At 46.4% G+C, this 23,729-nt stretch overlaps 2 protein-coding genes across 2 annotated transcripts; both read left to right on the forward strand.

The window, feature by feature from the left end:
* Nucleotides 1-228: 228 nt before the first annotated feature.
* LOC101760521 lies at nt 229-1,425 on the forward strand. Its single transcript, XM_004962467.2, has one exon. The coding sequence runs from the start codon at nt 346-348 to the stop codon at nt 1,294-1,296; it is 951 nt and encodes a 316-aa protein (XP_004962524.1). The 5' UTR covers nt 229-345; the 3' UTR covers nt 1,297-1,425.
* Nucleotides 1,426-18,346: 16,921 nt separating this feature from the next.
* LOC101760937 (laccase-25) lies at nt 18,347-21,233 on the forward strand. Its single transcript, XM_004962468.3, has 4 exons — nt 18,347-18,566; nt 18,906-19,060; nt 19,295-20,640; nt 20,802-21,233. Exons 1-4 carry the CDS (start codon nt 18,471-18,473, stop codon nt 20,930-20,932), a joined length of 1,728 nt encoding a protein of 575 aa, XP_004962525.1. The 5' UTR covers nt 18,347-18,470; the 3' UTR covers nt 20,933-21,233.
* Nucleotides 21,234-23,729: the final 2,496 nt, after the last annotated feature.

Below are 23,729 nucleotides of genomic sequence, written 5' to 3' on the forward strand. Positions count from 1 at the left end.
CTAAATATTTCAGTCCAATCTTTAGATTTAGGTGCTTAGTACAAACTTTAGTCCAATTTTAATCCACCATGAAAAACCAGACACCCAACACCCCTTAGAGATGAATTAAGCCCGGCAAGCATAGACGTAAATATCCGAAAGAACTATCAATCCTACTGAAACAACAAAGCACACGGGCCGAACATTCCCAGTTCCCGCAACCGCCACCGGCCCACGCCCACTACCACTCACTCCAGTCAGCCGTCATCCGTCACCACCATCCCCAATCCCCAATTCCCCACTCGCTCGTTCCGTACACGCCACTACCCCTCTCTTTCCCCCACCTCCGCCGCCGCACTCCACCCCATGGACTCCCCGCCGCCGCCGCCGCCCTCGCTCCCGCCAGTCACCCTCCCCTGGCCGGACCTCCTTGCCGGCGCGGCGTCCTCCACGCGCCGCCTCATCGCGGCCCACTCCCGCCACTTCCTCGCGCTCTCCTCGCTGCTCCTGCTCCCGCTCGCGCTCCTCCTCCTCGCCCTCCCCTGCCCCTTCCTCCCCGCCTCCGCCTCCAACCCCGCCGCCCCCTCCGTCTCGCTCCGGGCCCCGCCGGATCCGCGGCGGAACCCGCTGCCCCTCCCGCTCCCGCTCCTCGCCCTCGCCGCCGCGCTCCTCTACCTCGCCGCCTTCGCCGCCGCCGCGGCCAGCGCGCACGCGGGCTTCTTCGGCCGCCCCGTCAGGCTCCTCGCCTCGCTCTGCTCCGTGCCGGCCTCCCTCATCCGCCTCGTCATCACCGCGCTCCCGGCCTCCCCGCTCCTCCTACTCCCCCTGCTCCCGCTCCCTGCCCCGCTCCGCGCAGCGCTCCCCGTCCTCGGCGCCGTCCTCCTATCCCCCTTCTGGTCCCTCGCCGGCGCCGCCGCTGTGGTCGAATCAACAGCCGGTTTCGCCCCGCTCCGCCGCAGCTGCCGGCTGCTCTGGGGCGCGCGCCTCGCCGCGCTCTTCGCGTTCCTGGTCTTCGGCGCCGGGATCTGCGTCACGCTCTGGGGGTTCGGCGGGGTGGCCGCGGAGACGTGCGATGCTGCCGCTGGGTGGTCTGCGATGGCGCCCGTGGTGGTAAAGGCGGTGGCTGGCACAGCGCTGCTCGCCGTGATGATGCTGTACGGGATGGTGGCCAACATTGTGCTGTACATGCACTGCCGTGCGCAGCATGGGGAGCTTGCTGGGGAGATCTACAACGAGTTCGCCAACATGTATGTCTTCCTGCCCTTTGATGATGGCAAGGATCGGCATGTCGTTTCGGTGGTTACTGTTTGGCCATGATTTATTTCAGTAGGAGCAACCAGTTGCGCTTTTGATCGGGTGTGCGTCTCTGTTCATATGTGCATAAGTGTTTATTTAATTGTGCGAATGTTCTGATCAAATGCTGTACTATTAGGTCCCGTTTGGTTACATTGACTTATTTTTAGCACATGTCACATCGAATGTTTAGATACTAACTAGGAGTACTAAACGTAGACTATTTACAAAACCCATTACATAAGTGGAGGCTAAACGGCGAGACGAATCTATTAAGCCTAATTAGTCCATGATTTGACAATGTGTTGCTACAGTAAACATTTGCTAATGATGGATTAATTAGACTTAATGGATTTGTCTCGCCGTTTAGCCTCCATATATGTAATGGGTTTTGTAAATAGTCTACGTTTAGTACTCTTAATTAGTATCTAAACATTCGATGTGACACGTGCTAAAAATAAGCAAAGGGAATCAAACGCCCCCTTAGTTTAAGAGAACCTTCGTTTTGGTTTTGTACTGCAAATAGGAAAGGATTCGACAAACATATATACCTGTTAGGGACCTGGAGGACCCAGCTAGGCCGGTTGGGCCAAAGGCTGGCCCGAGGCCGGCTGAGCCAAAGGGGGCCCAGAACTGGCCCAAAAGGACCCACGTCGCGGGTACTGTAGCACGCCGGGTGCTGCCCGTCTACTTAGGAATTAGGAAGAGTCTAGATAATAGGATGGCTTGCAAGCCAAGTAAGTTAAAGTTACTTGAGAACCAAGTCATGTCCCCTCTATATAATAGAGGCCTCATGTACCAAATGAATCAAGCAAAGAATTACGGGGTAAAACCCTAAAGCTCTCTCTCCTTGCACCGCCCCCTCCCCCTGCGCCTCCTGCACAGCCCCCCTCCATGGTCACCGGCCACCTCCCCCTCCCTCTCTAGGACCCCAGATCTAAGGGGGTAGCCAAAACCATAACAATACAACTACCTTAATGTGAATTGTAATTGTCTGTTCTTAGATGTTGGATAATAAACTGTACAGATATATCTGAGGTTGCAAAATGGATGGTTCTGCATATCGAAATTTAGCATTGCTTGGAATAATCTTTAGACCGCATTTGCCTGCTGTTGCACATAGTCCTGTTCAGATAATAAACTGTTGGGGGTAAAGAGGTCATCCATATATACTTATGGGTATGCCAAGACAATCCATATTTTTGGTAATTCTATTGAGAACCATATTGGTAGTGACACTCACCGTTTACAAGATGATGTGGTCGCTCAATGTCTCTAGAATGCTATGCTTGCTGATCAAATTTTGAATGGAGTATGTAATAGCAGTATAGTACCACTCTTAATTAAGTATCAAGATACGTAAAAGATGGCCTATGCTGCCAAAAAAAGACTAACATGGCTTAAGCTGCCATGAAAGTATATAAGCAGGCAAAAGTAAATATATAAATTGCTAAGAAATTACATTGCTACTGCTAAAGATAGAGTGAACCACTAAGGCGAGACTGACAAATCACAGTGCAGTAATACTGTAAGCTTTTCTCACCTAGAAATGCTAACTGCCATCCTTAGATTATTAACCTAAGTTAGAACTGCATTTTAATTTCTCTAAATGTCATTTTTAGCTATGTTGGTTCTTGACTATCATGAAATTTAGTATGGGCTATTGATTTGTGTAGTCTTTCATCAAATGCCTGGTAGGGCAACTACAGTGTGTGTAGTTGGTGTAAAAAACTATCCTTCCATATTTTGGTACTCATTATTCCTTAGAATAAATGTTTGTACTCTTTTACGATACAGCTGCTAGGACTTTATATTGACATAATTATCCTGTAGAAAAAGATAGAAAAACTAGACAGGAGGCTCCATTTATTTTTGTTTAGTCACCATATCATCAGAAATTGGATATAAAGGTTCAATAGTTGTGTTAGTCATTTGAAGATTCACCCTGTAGGGAACAAGTTTATGACTTTATTCTTGTGCTTATCACATAACAACTCATTTCATGGATATTATAGGTTGATGTAAAGATGCAAATAGGTGTCATATGGGATAAACGTTAATTGTGTTTATAGAATGATTCATAGATTTTCTCCAGGAAACAAGAAAGGTGAATGTGGTGAATTTTTTTGGGATGTTACGAGGTAATAAGAGTTTTCTTGGTATTTGTTATTATTGGAAATGCCATTGGAGTGCACTGCATCTCTGACAATGTAATTTGCACTAGTTGTAGAACTGAAAGAATGAATGGCTCCCTCTCTGAAACTAAATTCTGCTCTACTGTATTAGTTGGTTGCCATTTATTAGGTGCCTTGCATACTCAGTGGTAAAACGAACATAACAGTTAAGGAATAAGATTACATATGAGATGAAAAAAATGGTTTGTCCTGCTTGTTGAAAGACTTTTGAGTTTGCATGCTTGACATTATCTTTGGAACACTTTTGTCAAAATTGTCCTGTTCAGACAGTACATTGTTGGAAAGAACCAGCATTGATAATTACAGACCTACCAAAAGGAAACACAAAAGGATTTGGCCAATTACACTGTTTACCCTTAAGCCTGCTGCCTTATCTTTCACTTCAATCTTTTTTTTTTCAGAGATATGCTAATTGTCTGGCCTGTTCGCTTCAGCTTATTCAGTCAGCTTATCAGCTACCCAACAGTGTTTTCCTCTCACAACAAATCAGCCATTTCAGCTTTTCAGCCGGCTTATAAGCTGAAGCGAACAGGCTCCTTGGCATTACATAAAAGTAAAATAGTTGCCCAGCAAGTACAAACAGTGTACAATGCCTGTAAAACAGGTCTCCAGTATTTCTGTATTGCAAAAGCTGGGAGAGATCAGAGATGCATAGATTTTTTTTTTAAAATAAGTTTGAGGACTAATACTCGGTCTCTCCATGACGGAAGTCACATTGTGGTAATCTTGGCCAACAGCTCGAGGAGGCTAGGTTAGGGAAGGACAGACGATAGATAAAAATTATATTAGAGGCTTGTTTGCTGAACGGACAAATGGATGAATGCCACAATCTTTATTAAGTACTCCCTCCGTTTCAAAATGTAGGATGTTTTAGCTTTTATAGATTCATAGATTTTGTTATGCACCTAAATATAGGGCTATGTCTGGATACATAGCAAAATATATGTATTTAGAAAAATCAAAATGACCTAAATTTTGAAACGGAGGGAGTAGTCTGTATAACAACATAGAGGACCTTGAGCATAACTTTTCGCAAATCACATTCGCCAAAGCCTCTTTAACCCATGGGTTTCTTCCCTCGCTAGCTTTAAGTCAAAGCCTTTGAAGTCTCAACCATTAGCATTGAGACGTCAAAGGAAGTGCATGTCAATAGGTAACTTAAGTTCACGACGGTAGTTCAACTGGTTTGTCACCTGCCCTGGATGACGGGTTTATGGCATCTTGGCTCTCAAACCACGAACCAGAAGATCCTGATGCGATGATGCTACAGCAACGATGCTCTATTTGGGACACGGAAAAATTCTGGTGTGGAAACTGAACCGCATTTGCGCTGAAATCTGCACGGTTTATTATCTTTATGCAAGAGCGTCGCTGAATGTTTAGGGAAAAGATGGGGAGTCTCCACTCTTCACTGCTGTGAATGAGAAATTATGGATGGAAGTCAGTCGAGAAGCCATTAGGTTTCAGGATGAGCGATTTAGCAAAGCCAGCGAAGAGATCGATCACCGTGCGGTCCGTGCAGCATGGAGATGCCACAACGGCGTCCTTACCAGATTATGCAAGTGGCCAACTGGCTGTTGAAATTAGGCTTCAATCTTGCGACTGCTACAACGTGATCAGCCACGGGAATAATGAATCAGCTTTGCAGTTCAGGTGTCCTTAAAATGTGCAAATGTTGTTGCTGCGGTCCTAAAGTTCTGTTATTATAATCTTTTTTTACCGCGCTAAAATGGCTTTCCTGCTACCGTGTAATGCGAATATGATTATGTGTAATCTTAATGCATGCATGGGTTCGGAACTAGTTTTACTTTTAACTTTGTTAAGTAACTCCAATAGGTTTTGACTCGAGCTTCCGAACCGAACAATGCTCAGTTCTTTTTTTTAAGAGTCAACGGGGCTGAGAAAGCCCACCTGAACAATCATTTCTTCAAAGATGATAATACAAGATCAAGCGATCAAACCCCGGTGATGGGTGTTGGCGATCAGGATGGATACAGTTTTAGAAGGAGAAAGGAAGGAGAAAGGGAACCACAAAGGATTGCATCGCAGCACACACTTGCTTGACAAATGAGAAGCTTAAAGCAAACAACACATAATAAGGAGAGTGGCCAAGCTACACCGAACACACAGGCAAAGCAGCCAGCAAATTACCGGGAGGAATCATCACAAAGTAGCCTAGCATCCAAAGGCATCTGGACCACAAAAGGGTGGTGAGCACCAAGAGGAATGAACTCGAGACCAATGAGTGTTTGCAATGGGGAGGACAAAGCCCCACCTGAACCGACTCATTGGCACCAGTCCGAATCGCCAAGGTGAACCCAACCACCAAGTTTGGCCGCGGATAGTCAGCCCGGCACTTTCGCTGCATGGCCACCAACGAGAGAAGGGAAGGTTGCTGGAGCGAGCAGGAATTCGTGGAGGAAGTGCGGAGGTGCTCGGCACCACCGCGCACCGAGCACGGCACTTTCATTGCACAACACTCGAATCTCAAGAGCCGGCCTTGCAACACCGCCGCACCCAGGCAACTGCAACAATCGTCGGAGACGGCGAGCGCAGTAGACACGCAGCTTGCAGCTATTCGGTACCAGCATTGAGCTGCACCGCGCTCATGGATGGAGCGGCTCCACGGCCAGCGTGTCAGCTGTAGAAGGGCCACAGCCCTGCCACTAGCTGCGGCGCCGGCCAGGCAGTGGCACCGGCGGCAGGGGGGAGGGCAACGGGTGACCAGCCCGGCGAGGAGCCCCACCCCATCTAGCGCCGCCACCACGCACCCCTCACCCTCCCCCCACCCTTCAACAGGAGCCCTTGGCCAAGAGGCCAGCGCAAGGGGGCGAGGGCCAACGACCGTGGGAGGAGAGGCACATCAGGGGCAGGCTTGGCGAGGAGGCGTGGCCGGAGAGGCGCCGGAGCCGATGGGGAAGGAGGAGGAGCCGCCGGAGGTGACCATGATTTTGAATCATGGAGCTTTATATCTAGATTTGGGACAAGCAAAATAGGAGGAGAGAGAAGGAGGAAAGTAAGCTGAGGGTGCTGCTGTGGCTCTAGAGCCTGCCGCCGCCGCCGTGAGCAGCAGCTGGAGCGAGGACGGCGGGCGAGCGGATGCTGGGGTGGGGGACGCTCGCGGCGGCGGCGGATCGCCTCCCAAGTCGCTCGGGTGACGGCTCAGGAGATGCGCTCTCTGCGCGTCCGTTCAAATCGAGTATTTTTCAACAAGGCTCAGTTCTGCCCTGTTTTCCTTTCTGATAAGATATTTGGCATTATTGCTTCCATTTCTATGTTTGGAATGATCTCGACAAGTGAGCGTATGTAATTCTGCTCAGGCACCCGTGCAGCGCCGGCCCGTACTTCGTTACGTGCAACAACGCAGAACCAAAACGTGGCGAGCTTCTCTTGCGAGCTTGTGACACTTTTGACTAACTAACCATGTCAATGAAGGCAGTGCTCCCACGCTTGCGTCGATCTCGACGGAGGACCTGGACTGCATGCTTTTGCGGACAAGGCTTGGCTGCCACGATCGGGCAGCAGTTATAAGATTCGAACCACACATCAGGTGCTATCAGCTCTCACCTGATCTAACACTAAATTTAATGTGTTTTCAGACACTCTATATAGCACAGCCGTCCACGATAACAAACTAGCCTAAACTGGAAAATCGAATCTTGTTCTACAAGGTAAGCTGGAAAGCCAACACATCTCACCGTCCATGCTGACTTGTGTTGAAAGGGGCAATGGCTAGAGGACAAACTATACCTAATTTTTCTTTCAGGAGAGATGATTGTCTACACAAAACTATTTAATCATTGTCATAATTTTAGTGTAAAGTAGTGGCAATGGACTAATCTCACTCGATCCCGTAACATTTAGATAGAGAGAACATGACTTTTTTGCCTTGTCCTTTCCCTTGCTGGTCGAGCTATTTCCTCACATTGGCAATTCATTTATCTGTAGCATGTGAGCAGAGATCGCTTTTGGTGGGAAGTGTCTTGTGTTCCAAGGTTACAACTTTAATCTTTGAACACAAATCCACATCCAAATCCAAAGCTTCAGCAACAACATCAAGAACATATTTCATTCCGCAGATTCATACTCAACTTACTCATATATATTCCCTCCATCCCAAATTATAAGTCATTCCAAGAATCTTGGAGAGTCAAAGCATCTCAACTTTGACCAAATTTATATGATAATATAATAACATTTATGATATTAACTAAGTATCATTAGATTCTTCATCAATTATATTTTCATAGTGTACCTATTTGATGTCATAAATCTTTATAATTTTCTCTATAATTTTGATCAAACTTGAGATGCTTTGACTCTTCAAGATTCTTGGAATGACTTATAATTTGGAATGGAGGGAGTATTTTTTTAGCATTACTTTTTGCAAACTGTAGCCGAGTATCACCCCTGGGTGAGTATCATTGTTATCTCGTAATACAAAGAAGTTATGGTACATATCAACAATACACTACAGGAAACCACTTTTTTCCTATGTGCCACAACACGTCAGGGAAATAGCGTGAAACCGTCGGAAACATTATTTCTGTCGGCCGACCGATTAGCAAATCCCGACAGGGATAAAATGACAGAGAAAATAAAATTGTCTGGCGGGCCGAAAGATGTAATTTTTTTGACGGTAATTTTTCTGGCGACTCTCAAGGTAATTAGAACCCATCAGCTCGGAGATATCGTCAAAAACCGTCAGGATAATGTTTTATCCTGTAGGCAGCACCCGACAGAAAAAAAACGTGAATTACCCTGTCGCCAGACCATCAGGGTTAACAAAATTTTATTTCTGGGAGTAGCGGTTGACAGTAAAATGACGGCAATGACCGACAAATAAGTTTTTCCCTGTCGACAGAAAAAATGGTCCACACATAGGAAAAAAGTTGTTTCCAGTAGTGACACCTTATCCATGTTTAGCTAGGAATGATGTACCAGAAGTGATGCTAACTTCTCTAGTAGTGCTAGTTGATCGTCCTCAAACAATATTCCAAGAAACTAATGTTATTGCCAATAAACTTTGGCAACAAAATTTATCAAGTATATCTGACAAATTGTAGGGGTGAAAATGTACAAGAATACAAGATGCAAACTATAACGTTTGAAACACTCATATATGTTAACTACCTTGACTTTCTTTCAACAAGGCCCTAGCATGCATGCATAAATGAAATCTTTATACGCGTAGGGTATAACAAACTTGCACGGTAACAAATATTAATATATTTACAGAGCTGTAGTGAACTTTCTTCTTGGAGTAACTTTTTATCACCCAAAAGGTCTCTATAGCGGTGTAGGTACCATTGGACTACATGCCTAACTAATGATCGAATATTGAAGAACTGATAGACATTAATTTTCCAAACTAAAACGCATCCTATATAATCCTGGATAAGGATTCATGATTGATGCTCCGGCCAGAGGATTGTTGCTAAAGGTTTTACTTGCAAAGTCTTATAAGTAACCTGAGTCCAAAAGAGAGAGCGAACAAAAGGCCAATTTTACCAAGACAACCGTGTAGACAGGAGCTTTTATCCATGAAAGTTCTTCTCTTTAATTAGTTATGTCACTTTACTACAGAGTTGCTATCTGAAGCCTAGGCATCAAATTGAACAGCATCTCAAACAAAGATATCATATTGTTGCTTTCTGTCAACTGTTCAATCCTGTGGACTCTAAGAAGATAAACTAACCAACAAGAAGCGACAAGGAATAAGTAAAATAAGTCCCATAAGGAAACAACACGTACCCTGACTGGTCGTTAGTAAAGAGCTTGATGATGTCGCACACTGCTAGCTTTATAAGGAAAAATAATAGTGTTCTTGTATCAATGTAGTAACAAATTATGCATACTTCGACACAAAATATACGATCAGTGGCAGGTATAAACAGATATTCATCTAATCATTTATAACGGCCAAACAATCGTACACCCTCAAAAGGGCATACTACTTCATTAATAAGTAAAAAAAACTGAGACATGCACACTGACCTAAAATTAGATGCAAATTCAACAATGAATACCCATATGGCAATTAGTGAAGCAATTGGAGTATTCGAATTGTTTCATACAAAATTTTCAACATACACTATTAGGGAAATTAAGGGGTATGGGTCCTTTCTTAGAAAGGTAGAGGAGAGAATGGGACCCGATGCGTCTAATTTCGTTGGCCCTGGAATCCTTTTAGTACCGTTTGGTAAAACCAATCGGTATTAAAATCTACAGCTTAGTACCAGAATAGTATTACTACCTGATACTAATGCTCCTCGAGGTACTAAGGTTTAGTACCATATGATATTACCAACCAATACTGAACAAAAATATTTCTTACCCAATCAAATGTGAGGTGTAGATGAGATAGTTAGAAAGGTACGTGTGAGGTGAGAGGTTATGGGTTCGAATCCAACTCACATGATTCTTTGTACCGGTTTCAAAATCAACCACCAACTGGTACGAATGTGAATTTTCGTACCGGGTGAGACTTTGTCTCAGATTCCTTGTACCGGTCCAAAACTGAGACTAAAGGGGATTTTGAAACCAGTAAAAAACTCTATTCTTCAATAGTTGTAGACAAAGTTAGTCACTTTATCTAGATATATATGGAATTATATAGATAGTACATGGAAGGAAGCATTAGAGTACACCGAAACGCTTTGAGAAATCAATGGATCAGCCGTAGGGTTTTGGACTAGTAACAAGACTTATCACATGCCCGATGGGATCCAATTCCCCAATAATGATGAAAAGTCCAATATCTCCTGTAAGTTGTGTTGGAGGTATGCCCTAGAGACAATCATAGAGATGATGATATTCCATTTGTATCCATGATTTGTATGTTGTGTTCATTGAATATCCATTGAAGGCTACTTGAATTGATTTGCAATTATGTGAATTGTATGTGAAACTCTTTACTTGTATGGTTATTCTAAAGTTGTCCCTAGTCGGAGTTCATGTGAGGACCCACATGAATATTAGACTAGCACATGTATTAGTTGATGACTACGTTTCACAAGTCATGAACATGGAGATGTTGAACTAATAATGTGGACACATGTGGAGACATGTGCTAGGACTGACCCAACACGAGAAGTAGTTCTCTCTTTAAACAACATATACGCTTTGTCCTTAGACCTGAGATTGTCGCATGTATTCTAGATGTGGATCGACCTACTTAGGGGCTATCAAACGCTACGCCGTAACAGGATAGTTATAAAGGTAGCTTTCGGGTTTGTCAAGAAGCATGCTATGAGACATGGTCAATCAAGATGGGATTTGCCCCTCTCTGATTGAGAGTGATATCTCTGGGCCCCTCGAGTGATCGGATCCGAAAATGCATGGCCATGCTACGTACGGTTAAGAGTTAACCTACAAAGGGATTCCGAATCACAGGATCGAGAAATAGCGGTCGGCTTGAAGCTAGACCAAATATCGTGAGGCAAAGGGAATAGCATGTATATTATGTTGTGATGGTTCGTCTGATATGATCTTCGTGTGCGTATAGGAGTTGGCACGTCTTGCTAGAGGCCGCTACCGACTATTGGGCCGAGTAGGAGTACTCGGGTCATGTCTATACGTATCCGAACCCATAGGGTCACACACTTAAGGGGCTGGAAGCCCAATTCGGATCTGATCCGAGTTGGATTAGGTTTAGGAGTACTAATGGGCCTCGGATCCAGAGGCCCATCAGGAACCTCTATAAATAGAGAGGTGGGGGCGCCCTAGGGTTTACACCTTTTGGCGAAACACATCTGTCGCGCCTCCCACGCCCTCGCCTGTTGCAACTCGCGGATCTAGCAGTCCAGCTTGCGACGCTTCCTCCCTGCACGTGTGGATACCTTGGAGGTGTTGCGCCTGCAACACTTGGACAAGCCATCGACGAGCCGCGGCACCGGAGGCGATCTTGCTGCACGTGGGAGCAGCTGGACGTGACGTGATCGACTACGTACGACTACGTTCATCGACTACGTGATCGTCTTCACTGCATCGACGCATATCTACATCTTCCGCACCAGTAGTGCGTCGAGTGGTAATCCTGTGATCCTTATACGGCAGTTCTTCCTGGTTATACGCGGTTTTCGGCGAAATTAGATTTCCCAAATTCGGCTTGGAAGATGGAGTTTCGGGCCTTCGAAGTTTGGAACGTTAGGACGCCTAACTCTCTTTTGCAGGATGTATGTATGTATCTTGTGATCAGTATGGCCCCCTTGTGTATGTGATGCAGTGTGTAACTCATTCGTGACCTGCGTGTCGCGCGTACAGCAACACGGCAGGAGCCATATGTGTTGTCACTTTATTGTATTTAATGGTCTGCGTACCAATCTGTGATGATCCAAGCAACTATGTAATCTTCATTACTAGATTCTTTACTAGCTATTAGGTGTAATAGCATGCTCTAGTTCTTGGAGGACTCATCACCAGGAGGATGGCGCACATGGAACATGGAGATGGAGATCACCATGGTGAACATGTTCTATGGAGATGGAGATCACCATATGAAAACGGGCCATACTGTGTCACAGCTGTGTGAATGCTATTCTGTTTATGTTTTACTTTCTGCATGCTGTGATGTTAGAAGTAGAACGATCCCTCACAAAGTTTAAGTTAGTATGCCCTCCCAACTAAAACTTGCACCGTCCCATGTCTTGTACAATTAGTGGTGGGTCTATGAAATTAGGGTGCCACTAGTTTTCCTTGACTAGACGGGTTTGTGTCGGACAGTTACACGCATAAGGGTTGGTTTGCTTAACGAGGTCATCTTAACGGTTAAGGACCTTGGGGCATAAAGGTTGGGCGCCGAGACATGGAGATGTCACCCAACAACAGAAGTCATATGTGATATGATTAGCAAAAGTTGTTTACCGATCTACCTCGTTTGCTAGCGGTGATGCTAAAGCTCACTAGTGGACTTGTTAGTTGTGGATCCTAAATCACTAAGTTTCAATAGAGGGATATTGATTTTAGTGGGAGTAGATTCTGTTAAAATAGTTTAATGTAATTTGCTCTATCATGGATACGTTTGTCTTAGTGTATTTTGCATTACTTTTATTGTAGATTAAATGGCACCCAGCAACACCACCACATCGTTTGCTTTGCGTTCGGTCCTTGAGAAGGACAAGTTGAATGGAACAAACTACTCGGATTGGATCCGCAATCTGAGAATTGTTCTCAGGGCTGAGAAAAAGGAAGATGTTCTAGACAACCCACTACTAGAAGAACCTGCTGATGATGCACTCGCTGCTGCTAAGAATGCTTACAAGAAAGCATGTGATGTTAACCTCGAAGTAAGCTGCCTTATGCTTGCTTGCATGGAACCCGAGCTGCAGATGCAGTTCGAAACAAACCATGAGGCGCACGATATGATCGTGGCGCTTAGAGACATGTTCCAAACACAGGCCAGGACTGAATGGTTCAATGTCTCTAAGGCCTTTGTTGAGAGCAAGCTAGCAGAAGGCGCAGCAGTAGGACCACACGTAATCAAGATGGTTGGTTACACTCAACGGTTGGAGAAGCTAGGCTTCCCACTGGACCAAGAGTTGGCCACTGATTTCATTCTTTCATCTCTTCCGCCTAGCTATGGGAACTTCATCTCGAACTACCATATGCATGGGACGGAGAAGGGTTTGAATGAACTGTGTGGTATGCTCAAGACAGCAGAGGCTGACATCAAGAAAAGCGCTAGTACCAGCCATGTGATGGCGATACAGAATAAGCCCAGCTTTAAGAAGAAGGGCAATTTTTGGAAGAAGAAGGGCAAGGCTGGAACGTCCAAGCCAAACCCACCGCCCAAGGTTAAAGCTGGACCTAGACCTGCTCCAGACAAAGAGTGCTTTTACTGTCATGAACTTGGTCACTGGAAGAGAAACTGCAAGCAGTACCTAGCTTCCTTGAAGAATGGTGGAAGTAAGAGTACTTCTACCTCGGGTACGCTTGTTGTTAATGTTATAGACAACATATTTCTCGCTGATACAATTATTAATTCTTGGGTATTTGATACCGGATCGGTTGCTCATATTTGCAATTCGATGCAGGGAATGATAAGAAGTAGAAGCGTGGAAAGAGGAGAAGTTGATTTCCGCATGGGCAATAATGCAAGAGTTGCTGCTTTGACCGTCGGGACGATGCAACTCCACCTCCCGTCAGGATTTATTATGGAGTTGAATAATTGTTATTTTGTTCCTAGTTTAAGTCGAAACATTTTATCTCCTTCATGCTTGATGAAGGATGGTTATTCATTTGCGAGTGAAAACAATGGTTGTGTGATCTCTAAGAATAATATGTTTATGGCTTTTGCACCCATTGTGAATGGATTATTTGTTTTAAATCTTGATGGTTCACCTGTCTGTAATGTAAGTGCTAAAAGGCCTCGGCCTAATCATTTGAGTCCTACCTACTTGTGGCATTGTCGTTTGGGTCATATAAGTGAAAAACGCATCAAGAAGCTCCATTCTGATGGACTTCTAACTTCGTTTGATTTTGAATCATACGAGACATGTGAGGCTTGCTTGCTAGGCAAGATGACCAAGACGCCTTTCACAGGATTTCCTGAGAGAGCAGTAGACTTGTTGGATATCGTACATAGTGATGTATGCGAACCAATGAGCACGACGGCTAGAGGAGGATTCCAATACTTCATAACTTTCACTGATGATTTTAGTAGATATGGCTATGTCTACTTGATGAGGCACAAGTCTGAAACCTTTGAAAAGTTCAAGGAATTTCAGAATGAAGTTGAAAATCAGCGTGGCAAGAAAATTAAGGCCTTACGATCTGATCGTGGAGGCGAGTATTTGAGCCACGAGTTTAGCAATCATCTAAAGAGTTGCGGAATTGTTACACAACTTACGCCGCCTGGAACACCTCAGAGAAACGGTGTGTCCGAGCGACGTAATCGAACTTTGTTAGACATGGTTCGATCAATGATGAGCCAGTCGGACCTACCGTTGTCATTTTGGGGATACGCTCTAGAAACAGCAGCTTTCACACTTAATAGGGTACCATCTAAATCCGTAGTTAAGACACCATATGAGATATGGACTGGAAAGGTTCCTAGTTTGTCTTTTCTAAAGATTTGGGGATGTGAAGTGTTTGTCAAGCGACTTCAGTCGGACAAGATCACACCCAAGTCGGATAAGTGCATTTTCGTGGGATATCCAAAGGAAACTTTGGGATATTATTTCTACAACCGATCAGAAGGCAAAGTGTTTGGCGCTTGGAACGGGGTTTTCCTAGAGAAAGAGTTTCTCAAAGGAGAAAAGAGTGGAAAGACAGTGCATCTTGAAGAAGTTCAAGATGAGCCGATCGGGCAAGAATCAATGAGTGATGCTAACGTAGCAGAACAAGTTGAGATACCCATGGCAAGAGAAGCACCGCCACAACCATGAAGGTCGGCAAGGCTCCGCGAAATGCGAGAAATATTATTGTTGGACAATGATGAGCCTGCGACATATGGAGAAGCAATGATGGACCCAGACTCCGAAAAATGGCAGAGTGCCATGCAATCCGAAATAGAGTTCATGGGAGACAATCAAGTTTGGAACTTGGTTGACCCGCCTGATGGTGTTAAAGCCATAGAGTGCAAGTGGATCTATAAGAAGAAAAAGGACATGGATGGAAATGTTCACATCTATAAAGCACGACTTGTCGCAAAAGGTTTTCGACAAGTTCAAGGAGTTAACTACGACGAGACCTTCTCGCCCGTAGTGATGCTTAAGTCCATTCGGATTATTCTAGCTATAGCTGCGTATTTCGATTATGAGATATGGCAGATGGATGTCAAGACAACTTTCCTGAATGGAAACCTAGCTGAGGACGTGTATATGATACAGCCCGAGGGTTTTGTCGATCCGAAAAATGCTGGAAAGGTATGCAAGCTTCAGAGATCCATTTATGGATTGAAGCAAGCATCTAGGAGTTGGAACATTCGTTTTGATGAAGTGGTCAAAGGGTTTGACTTCACCAAGAACGAAGAAGAGTCTTGTGTTAACAAGAAGGTTAGTGGGAGCTCTGTAGTATTTCTAATCTTATATGTGGATGACATATTACTGATTGGAAATAACATTCCTATGCTTGAGTCTGTAAAGACTTCACTGAAAAATAGTTTTTCGATGAAGGACTTAGGGGAAGCGGCATATATTCTGGGCATTAAGATCTATAGAGATAGATCGAGATGGCTTATAGGTTTAAGCCAAGATACTTACATTGACAAAGTGTTGAAGCGGTTCAGCATGGAAGAGGCAAAGAAAGGGTTCTTGCCTATGTCACATGGCATACATCTCAGCAAGACTCAGTGTCCTTCGACTGCTGATGAGCGGGATCGCATGAGTAGAGTGCCATATGCCTCGGCTATTGGATCTATCATGTATGCAATGATAAGTACTCGCCCAGATGTTTCATATGCGCTAAGTATGACAAGCAGACACCAATCTGATCCAGGTGAGAGTCACTGGACAGCGGTGAAAAACATTCTTAAGTACTTGAGAAGGACTAAAGATATGTTCCTCGTCTATGGAGGTGAGGAGGAACTCGTTGTAACAGGTTACACCGATGCTAGTTTCCAAACCGACAAAGATGATTCAAAGTCACAATCAGGATTTGTGTTCACGCTAAATGGTGGTGCTGTTAGTTGGAAGAGTTCCAAGCAGGAGACGGTAGCCGATTCTACGACAGAAGCCGAGTACATCGCGGCTTCGGAAGCCGCGAAGGAAGGTGTTTGGATAAGGAATTTCCTCATTGAGCTTGGTGTGTTCTCGAATGCGTCCAGCCCATTGAATCTCTACTGTGATAACAATGGGGCAATTGCACAAGCAAAGGAGCCAAGGAACCACCAGAAGAATAAACACGTAATGCAGCGATTTCATCTCATTCGAGACTTCGTCAACCGGGGTGAGATCAAGATATGCAAAATACACACGGATCTGAACATTTCTGATCCGTTGACAAAACCACTCCCGCAGGCTAAGCATGATGCGCATGTAAGAGCTATGGGTATTAGGTACCTTCTAGATTGACTCTAGTGCAAGTGGGAGACTGTTGGAGGTATGCCCTAGAGGCAATCATAGAGATGATGATATTCCATTTGTATCCATGATTTGTATGTTGTGTTCATTGAATATCCATTGAAGGCTACTTGAATTGATTTGCAATTATGTGAATTGTATGTGAAACTCTTTACTTGTATGGTTATTCTAAAGTTGTCCCTAGTCGGAGTTCATGTGAGGACACACATGAATATTAGACTAGCACATGTATTAGACTTAGGGGCTATCAAACGCTACGCCGTAACAGGGTAGTTATAAAGGTAGCTTTCGGGTTTGTCAAGAAGCATGCTATGAGATATGGTCAATCAAGATGGGATTTGCCCCTCTCTGATTGAGAGTGATATCTCTGGGCCCCTCGAGTGATCGGATCCGAAAATGCATGGCCATGCTACGTACGATTAAGAGTTAACCTACAAAGGGATTCCGAATCACAGGATCGAGAAAGAGCGGTCGGCTTGAAGCTAGACCAAATATCGTGAGGCAAAGGGAATAGCATGTATATTATGTTGTGATGGTTCGTCTGATATGATCTTCGTGTGCGTATAGGAGTTGGCACGTCTTGCTAGAGGCCGCTACCGACTATTGGGCCGAGTAGGAGTACTCGGGCCATGTCTATACGTATCCGAACCCATAGGGTCACACACTTAAGGGGCTGGAAGCCCAATTCGGATCTGATCCGAGTTGGATTAGGTTTAGGAGTACTAATGGGCCTCGGATCCAGAGGCCCATCAGGAACCTCTATAAATAGAGGGGTGGGGGCGCCCTAGGGTTTACACCTTTTGACGAAACACATCTGCCGCGCCTCCCACGCCCTCGCCTGTTGCAACTCACGGATCTAGCAGTCCGGCTTGCGACGCTTCCTCCCTGCACGTGTGGATACCTTGGAGGTGTTGCGCCTGCAGCACTTGGACGAGCCATCGACGAGCCGCCGACGAGCCACGACGAGCTGACGACGAGCCGCGGCACCGGAGGCGATCTTGCTGCACGTGGGAGCAGCTGGACGTGACGTGATCGACTACGTACGACTACGTGATCATCTTCACTGCATCGACGCATATCTACATCTTCCGCACCAGTAGTGCGTCGAGTGGTAATCCCGTGATCCTTATACGGCAGTTCTTCCTGGTTATACGCGGTAGAAATTTTGTTTTATGCTAGTGTAGCCTACCTCGTATCCCAACAAGTTGTCAATCTTCTATATAACCACCAACCATACAATAATATTGCATTGACTCGGGAGACATTAATTGCAAACCGAATGGCATTCAAATATACATAGAGTAGTCATCAGTTGATCAATAACGTAACTGAAATATGATTAAACTTGATGGAACTTTATGAATGTAAAAACGGACGTTGTTTCACTACAGGACAACATTTTGTAGAAAGATAAATTCCTCTCCCAATCTTTCGATAGTGTAAATTATTTTAAAAATCCTGTTACGAGAAACGTGCAAACATCATCTAAGAAACTACGACGCAACCATGTGGGATATCATATAGCTCTTTGATCAGTTTTGATATTCCATTGACTACTACCATTTAGTAACAATATATTGGTACATCGAGATACTATTTGTCAACTTTATCCCATGAAAAATATTGCACACTTGACAAAAATGAAATCTATGTAGAGAAAATGCCATGTGTTCAAGGATAGCAATATGTTCCTTGTCTTACTGAAACACTGGAACCTCTGAATATAAACCGCACATGTCACAACACTGCACACAGGTACCTTGCTTATTACGTGTTCCAAGTTTCCAACTAAATGACTAATGTACCAGTCACCTTCAGCGTCATCTCTCCCTATATATAGAACCCTCCTGCCCATTAACCATCTCATACGCATCTGACGCAATCACTAGAGCTAAAAGTTTTCTTCTGAGAGATCAACCAAGTCTTTCTATATCATCAGCTAGTCTCTGAGTCCTTGGTCATACCCGCACAAGGCTAGGGCATGCATCGATCTTGGTCACTCGTTCTGCCTTTAGGTCTCATCGCCTTGCTTTTTGCCTCTGTTGCTGAAGCTGCTGCCGTGGAGCACACCTTCAATGTAAGAGTCAAACACGTGCACATATATGTTCATGCATCTATGTAGTTCTTTCATCTATATTCTCATTGTGATCTTTGCCAGATATGCATGTATGGTGTATAGTAGTTGCTCCCATTTGGTTTATTTCGTGTATACATGTATCTGCAAGATAATCATTGAAAATATTTTGTTGCTTATGCATTCATCAGGAGAAAGAATCCTCTATTACTCATAAATTATAATAATCTTTCTCTTTATTTGGTTACACATGTACTAACTACTAAGATATCATGACTACATGTAGCATGTCTCGTCCTCCGATCGCTCATTCTACTTGTTGCCCGGTATGTTCTTCTTCAGGTCGGGAACCTTTCTATTAGCCAGCTATGCCAGCCGGCGAGGATCATCACGGCGGTGAACGGCCAGCTCCCCGGACCGACCATCGAGGCCTGCGAGGGCGACACGGTGGTTGTTCACCTCGTGAACGAGTCACCCTACAACATGACCATCCACTGGTAAGTTACGCGGTCACTGTCAAGCAGGCTACCAACTTCTCCTGCCTCGATCAAACGTAACTTGCATAAAGATAAGATCCGTTTCGAACATTGACTCTTTGACACCGCAAGAAACCACCATTATAGCAAGATAGTCAGCTGAGCCGTAGAAAAGACTCCAACCATTATAGCAAGATAGTGACTGACATGACTAGCTGCTAATCTTTTGTTACTGCTGCTGGACTACTCATGCAGGCACGGGATATTCCAGCGCGGCACGCCGTGGGCCGACGGTCCGGCGATGGTGACGCAGTGCCCCGTCAAGCCCGGCGCCACCTACACCTACCGCTTCAACGCGACGGACCAGGAGGGCACGTTGTGGTGGCATGCCCACATCTCCTTACTCCGCGCCACCGTCTACGGCGCCCTGGTCCTCCGACCCCGAGGCGGCGCCGGCGCCTACCCGTTCCCCAAGCCCCACGGGGAGGAGACCGTCCTTCTCGGCGAGTGGTGGAACGCCAACGTCCACGACCTCGATGACATGGCGTTCCTCACCGGCAACCCGCCGCGGAACGCTGACGCCTACACCATCAACGGCAAGTCGGGAGACTTCTACAACTGCTCCAACGCCAACGAGACGTACAGGTTCCAGGTGCGGCGCAACGAGACGTACCTGCTCCGGATCATCAATGCCGCGCTCAACACGCCCATGTTCTTCAAGGTGGCGAACCACAGCTTCACCGTCGTCGGAGCTGACGCCGCCTACACCACGCCGTACGAGACCGACGTGGTGGTGGTCGCGCCGGGCCAGACCGTGGACGCGCTCATGGTCGCCGGCGCCGCCGTTGGGCGCTACTACATGGCGGCGTCCCCGTACGACAGCGCCATCCCGGTGGGGCCACCGTTCAGCATGAGCACTGCCACCGCCATCGTCGAGTACGCTGGCTCGGCCGCGGAGGCGCCGCCACAGCTGCCATCGCGGCCGGAGTACAACGACACCGACACGGCGTTCCGTTTCCTGTCCAACCTGACGGCGCTGGTGCTCCCCGGCAAGCCGACGGTGCCGCTGTCCGTGGACACCCGCATGTTCGTCACCGTCGGGCTCGGCAACTCCGACTGCCTGCCGAAGCAGCTGCTGTGCAACACGACGGGGACCAGAATGCCCATCTTCTCGGCGAGCATGAACAACGCGTCCTTCGTGCTCCCCGAGTCGGTCTCCATGCTCCAGGCGCACTACGCGAACGCGTCGGCTGGCGTCTACACCCGCGACTTCCCCGACCGGCCGCCGGTGATCTTCGACTACACGGCCGACGCCAGCGACAACGCCACGCTCAAGTACACGCCCAAGTCGACTAAGGTGAAGACGCTGAGGTACAACGAGACGGTGGAGATGGTGCTGCAGAACACGCGGCTGATCGCCAAGGAGAGCCACCCCATGCACCTCCACGGCTTCAACTTCTTCGTGCTCGCGCAGGGCTTCGGCAACTACAACGAGGCGGCAGCAAAGCCACAGTTCAACCTCGTTAACCCGCAGGAGCGCAACACCGTCGCCGTACCCACTGGCGGCTGGGCCGTCATCCGCTTCCTTGCAAACAATCCTGGTTGGTACCCAAATGATTTCACTTTTATTTTAAAATAGTTATTAGTAGTATCATTTTATTGTTAACTAGTACTAGATTATTGCATTGCCTTAATCAGGGCCAATGCTGATAGCTTGTGATAATTCAACATGGAAGATTAATAGAATTGTATCTATTTGCAGGGATGTGGTTCATGCACTGCCACTTCGATGCTCATCTTGATTTGGGGTTGGCAATGGTGTTTGAGGTCCAGGACGGGCCGACGGCGGAAACATCGGTGCCGCCACCTCCATTGGACCTACCACAGTGCTAATTAACCATCCTTGTCAAATGTGTGGTTTGTTGGAATTGGGATGGATGGACATGTCAACAGAAGAAGCGTAGAACCTTGGCTTGCTATGAGGTTGTAGTAGTTTGATCATTATTTGTAAGTAATGAGATTGTAGTGGTTTGATTGATATAACCTGCATAGGGAGAACACACGTTTTTTCTGTGTAGTAGCTCGAGTCAAAGATATGATTGTTTGCGTTTGGTGAATAAATAAATGACATGTCAACGGGGTGAAGAGGCTTGGATTCCTAAATTTCAGCTGTGACATTTGAATATTATTTTCAGCTATGTGTGAAAGCGTTGTGATATTTAAAAATTCCTAGTCAGTTAAATTTTAAGTGGCAGCATTCGGTTAGCCGTCACGAATACACAGCCATATAGTAACAAATATGATCACTAGTAGAGAACCTTCCACGCGTCCACTTTTATTCCGGTTTAAAGTTGGCTCGGGACAAAAGGTACTTTAGTCCTGGATCAAATATCAATCGGGACTAAAGACCCCCCTTTAGTCTCGGGTCAAAAATCAGCCACCCATGGGGACCCTTTAGTTCCGGGTGAAAAAATCAACTACCCGTGAGGGACCTTTTAGTCCCGAGTGGTAAGATCAACCGGGACTAAATGTTACCATTTTAATCCCGGTTGGTGTTACCACCTGGGACTAAAGCTCACGACACCAACTGGGATAGAATGGGGTCTTTTGTCCTGGTTGGAAATACCAACCGGGATAAAAGGATCCCCCACAGGTGGCTAAAAAAGAATTAAAGGCTTGGGACCCTTTTTATCCGGTTTGTAATACCAATTGGGATAAAAAGGGGTTTTTAATCCCGGTTGGTGTTTCAAACCGGGATAAAAGAGTCCCTAAAAAAGAACTAAATCTCTTGAAATTTTTTATCTTGGTTTGTAATACCAACAGGGATAAAGGGGGTCATTTGTCCTGGTTGGTATTACAAACCGAGATAAAAGGGTCCCTCAAGATTTAGTACAAAAGGATTGCATCCCAGATGTGGTGTGTAGGTGGGATGGCAAGGAAGCCACGCGCGAGGTTTGAGGTCGTGAGTTCGAATCCCACGGACCGCGCCCACGCATATTTCGCGTGACTTGTGACTTGCGCGTGTGGGGGGCCTCCCAGGGAGGAGGCCCCCGGGGATTTATATTTTTTTTTGCACCCGGTTGGTATTACTAACCGGGATAAAAGGGAGCGCGTCTTGCGCCTAGCGTGGCAGCCTCTTTATTCCCAGTTTAGAGACCCGGGACAAAAGGCACCCCTTTTGTCTCGATTGCGTTATCCTGAATTCATTTTCAGAAGATTTTCATCCTATCAGGACTAATACTGAGTTTTCTACCGATAGATCCGTGGCGGAGGGAAGCCTAGGGCCACTAGGGCCATGGCCCTAGGCGTAGGCTGGCATTTTGCATAGGCGCAGCTGGCCCCAATTGGCCTATTAGCGGCCCTGGCATCAAATTGACCCAGCTCCGCTCCTGAATACGATGATCTCCAACCCATCATGAATGGGCAATAGCTGACACTGTTGAAGTATATATATTTTGTGATATATGCAAAAAGGTGGCAAAATTAGATCATTGCATTCATGCAACGGTTGGCCGTCTCTTGTCTATTTTCACGAGCTAGCTCTGGTGACTTCTTGTCAGAGGTTGCTTTCAAGAAGTCGTCTGGCTACGAAACAAATTCAGATAAGAAACGAAATAATCGGCAAGCTGCTGAATTGTCAAATATAGAACAAAAGTCGGATGTCTGCTCTTATGGAAGTAGACAAATAACTGACTTGTGCTGCTTCAATCTTGCCTTAAATGTTTCAACTATCGTGTACAACCATCGTGTACAAGGAAAAAAAGTAAGAGATAATTCCCTATTTGATACTAGAAAAATTACTAGAAAAATTACTTGTTCCTTTTTTGGCTCTTAACAAATTTCAGTTCCCTATTTGACACCGAATTTAACTTTTATTCCTTTTATGATACTCTGTTGGATTTTCCGTCCGAGAACTGCTAATTGCCCGACGAAAAGATGATTTTGCCCATGTGAACCCCACCACCCTTCTTCCTCATCTCCTCCCCTTCTCCCCATGTCCGCCATGGCCAACTCCCTCTCAGGCGCTCCGTCACCCAGTGCGTCGGTGCCATGCGAAGAGTTTGCCAGCGATGGTGGTGGCGCTGGCGTGCCTGGAGAGCGAGATAAGGATCCTGAAGCCGCTGAGCTCGCCGTACGTGGTGTACCTTGGTGACGGCAAGACGACGGGCTCTAGGGACCTGCATATGGAGCTTGTGCCCGGTGGCGCCGCTGCGGAGGCCGCTGTGAGGCTAGGTGGACTCGGTTAGTGTGGCACGTGGGCTCAGGAGGGTGGCCGCCGAGCTGCGGTACCTGCACGGCGAGGCCAGCATCATGCACGGGGACGTCAAGGGTTAGAACGTGCTCCTCGGCTGCTGTGACGCTGAAGGCTGCGATGCGAAGCTAGCTGACTTCGGCGCGGCAAGGCTGGTGTCTGAGGCGACGCCCCGCGGTTCGCTGGATGGCGCGTGGCGGGGTGGCGATGCTGGCATCAGAAGTCTGGTCCCTAGGCTGCACGTGCTGGAGCTGCTCACGTACAAGCGCCCATGGTCGGAGCTCGGCAGCACCTATGAGGTCGGTGAGCTGCTGCTCCTCATCAGGTTCGGCTTGAAGCGCCCCGCGATCCCCGCATTCCTGTTCGACACGTGCTACGACTTCCTCAACAAGTGCCTCCACCGTGACGCCGGCCAGCGGTGGACCTGCGAGCAGCTGC

Source organism: Setaria italica, chromosome III, assembly GCF_000263155.2.
Source record: "Setaria italica strain Yugu1 chromosome III, Setaria_italica_v2.0, whole genome shotgun sequence".
NCBI classification, from domain to species: domain Eukaryota; kingdom Viridiplantae; phylum Streptophyta; class Magnoliopsida; order Poales; family Poaceae; genus Setaria; species Setaria italica.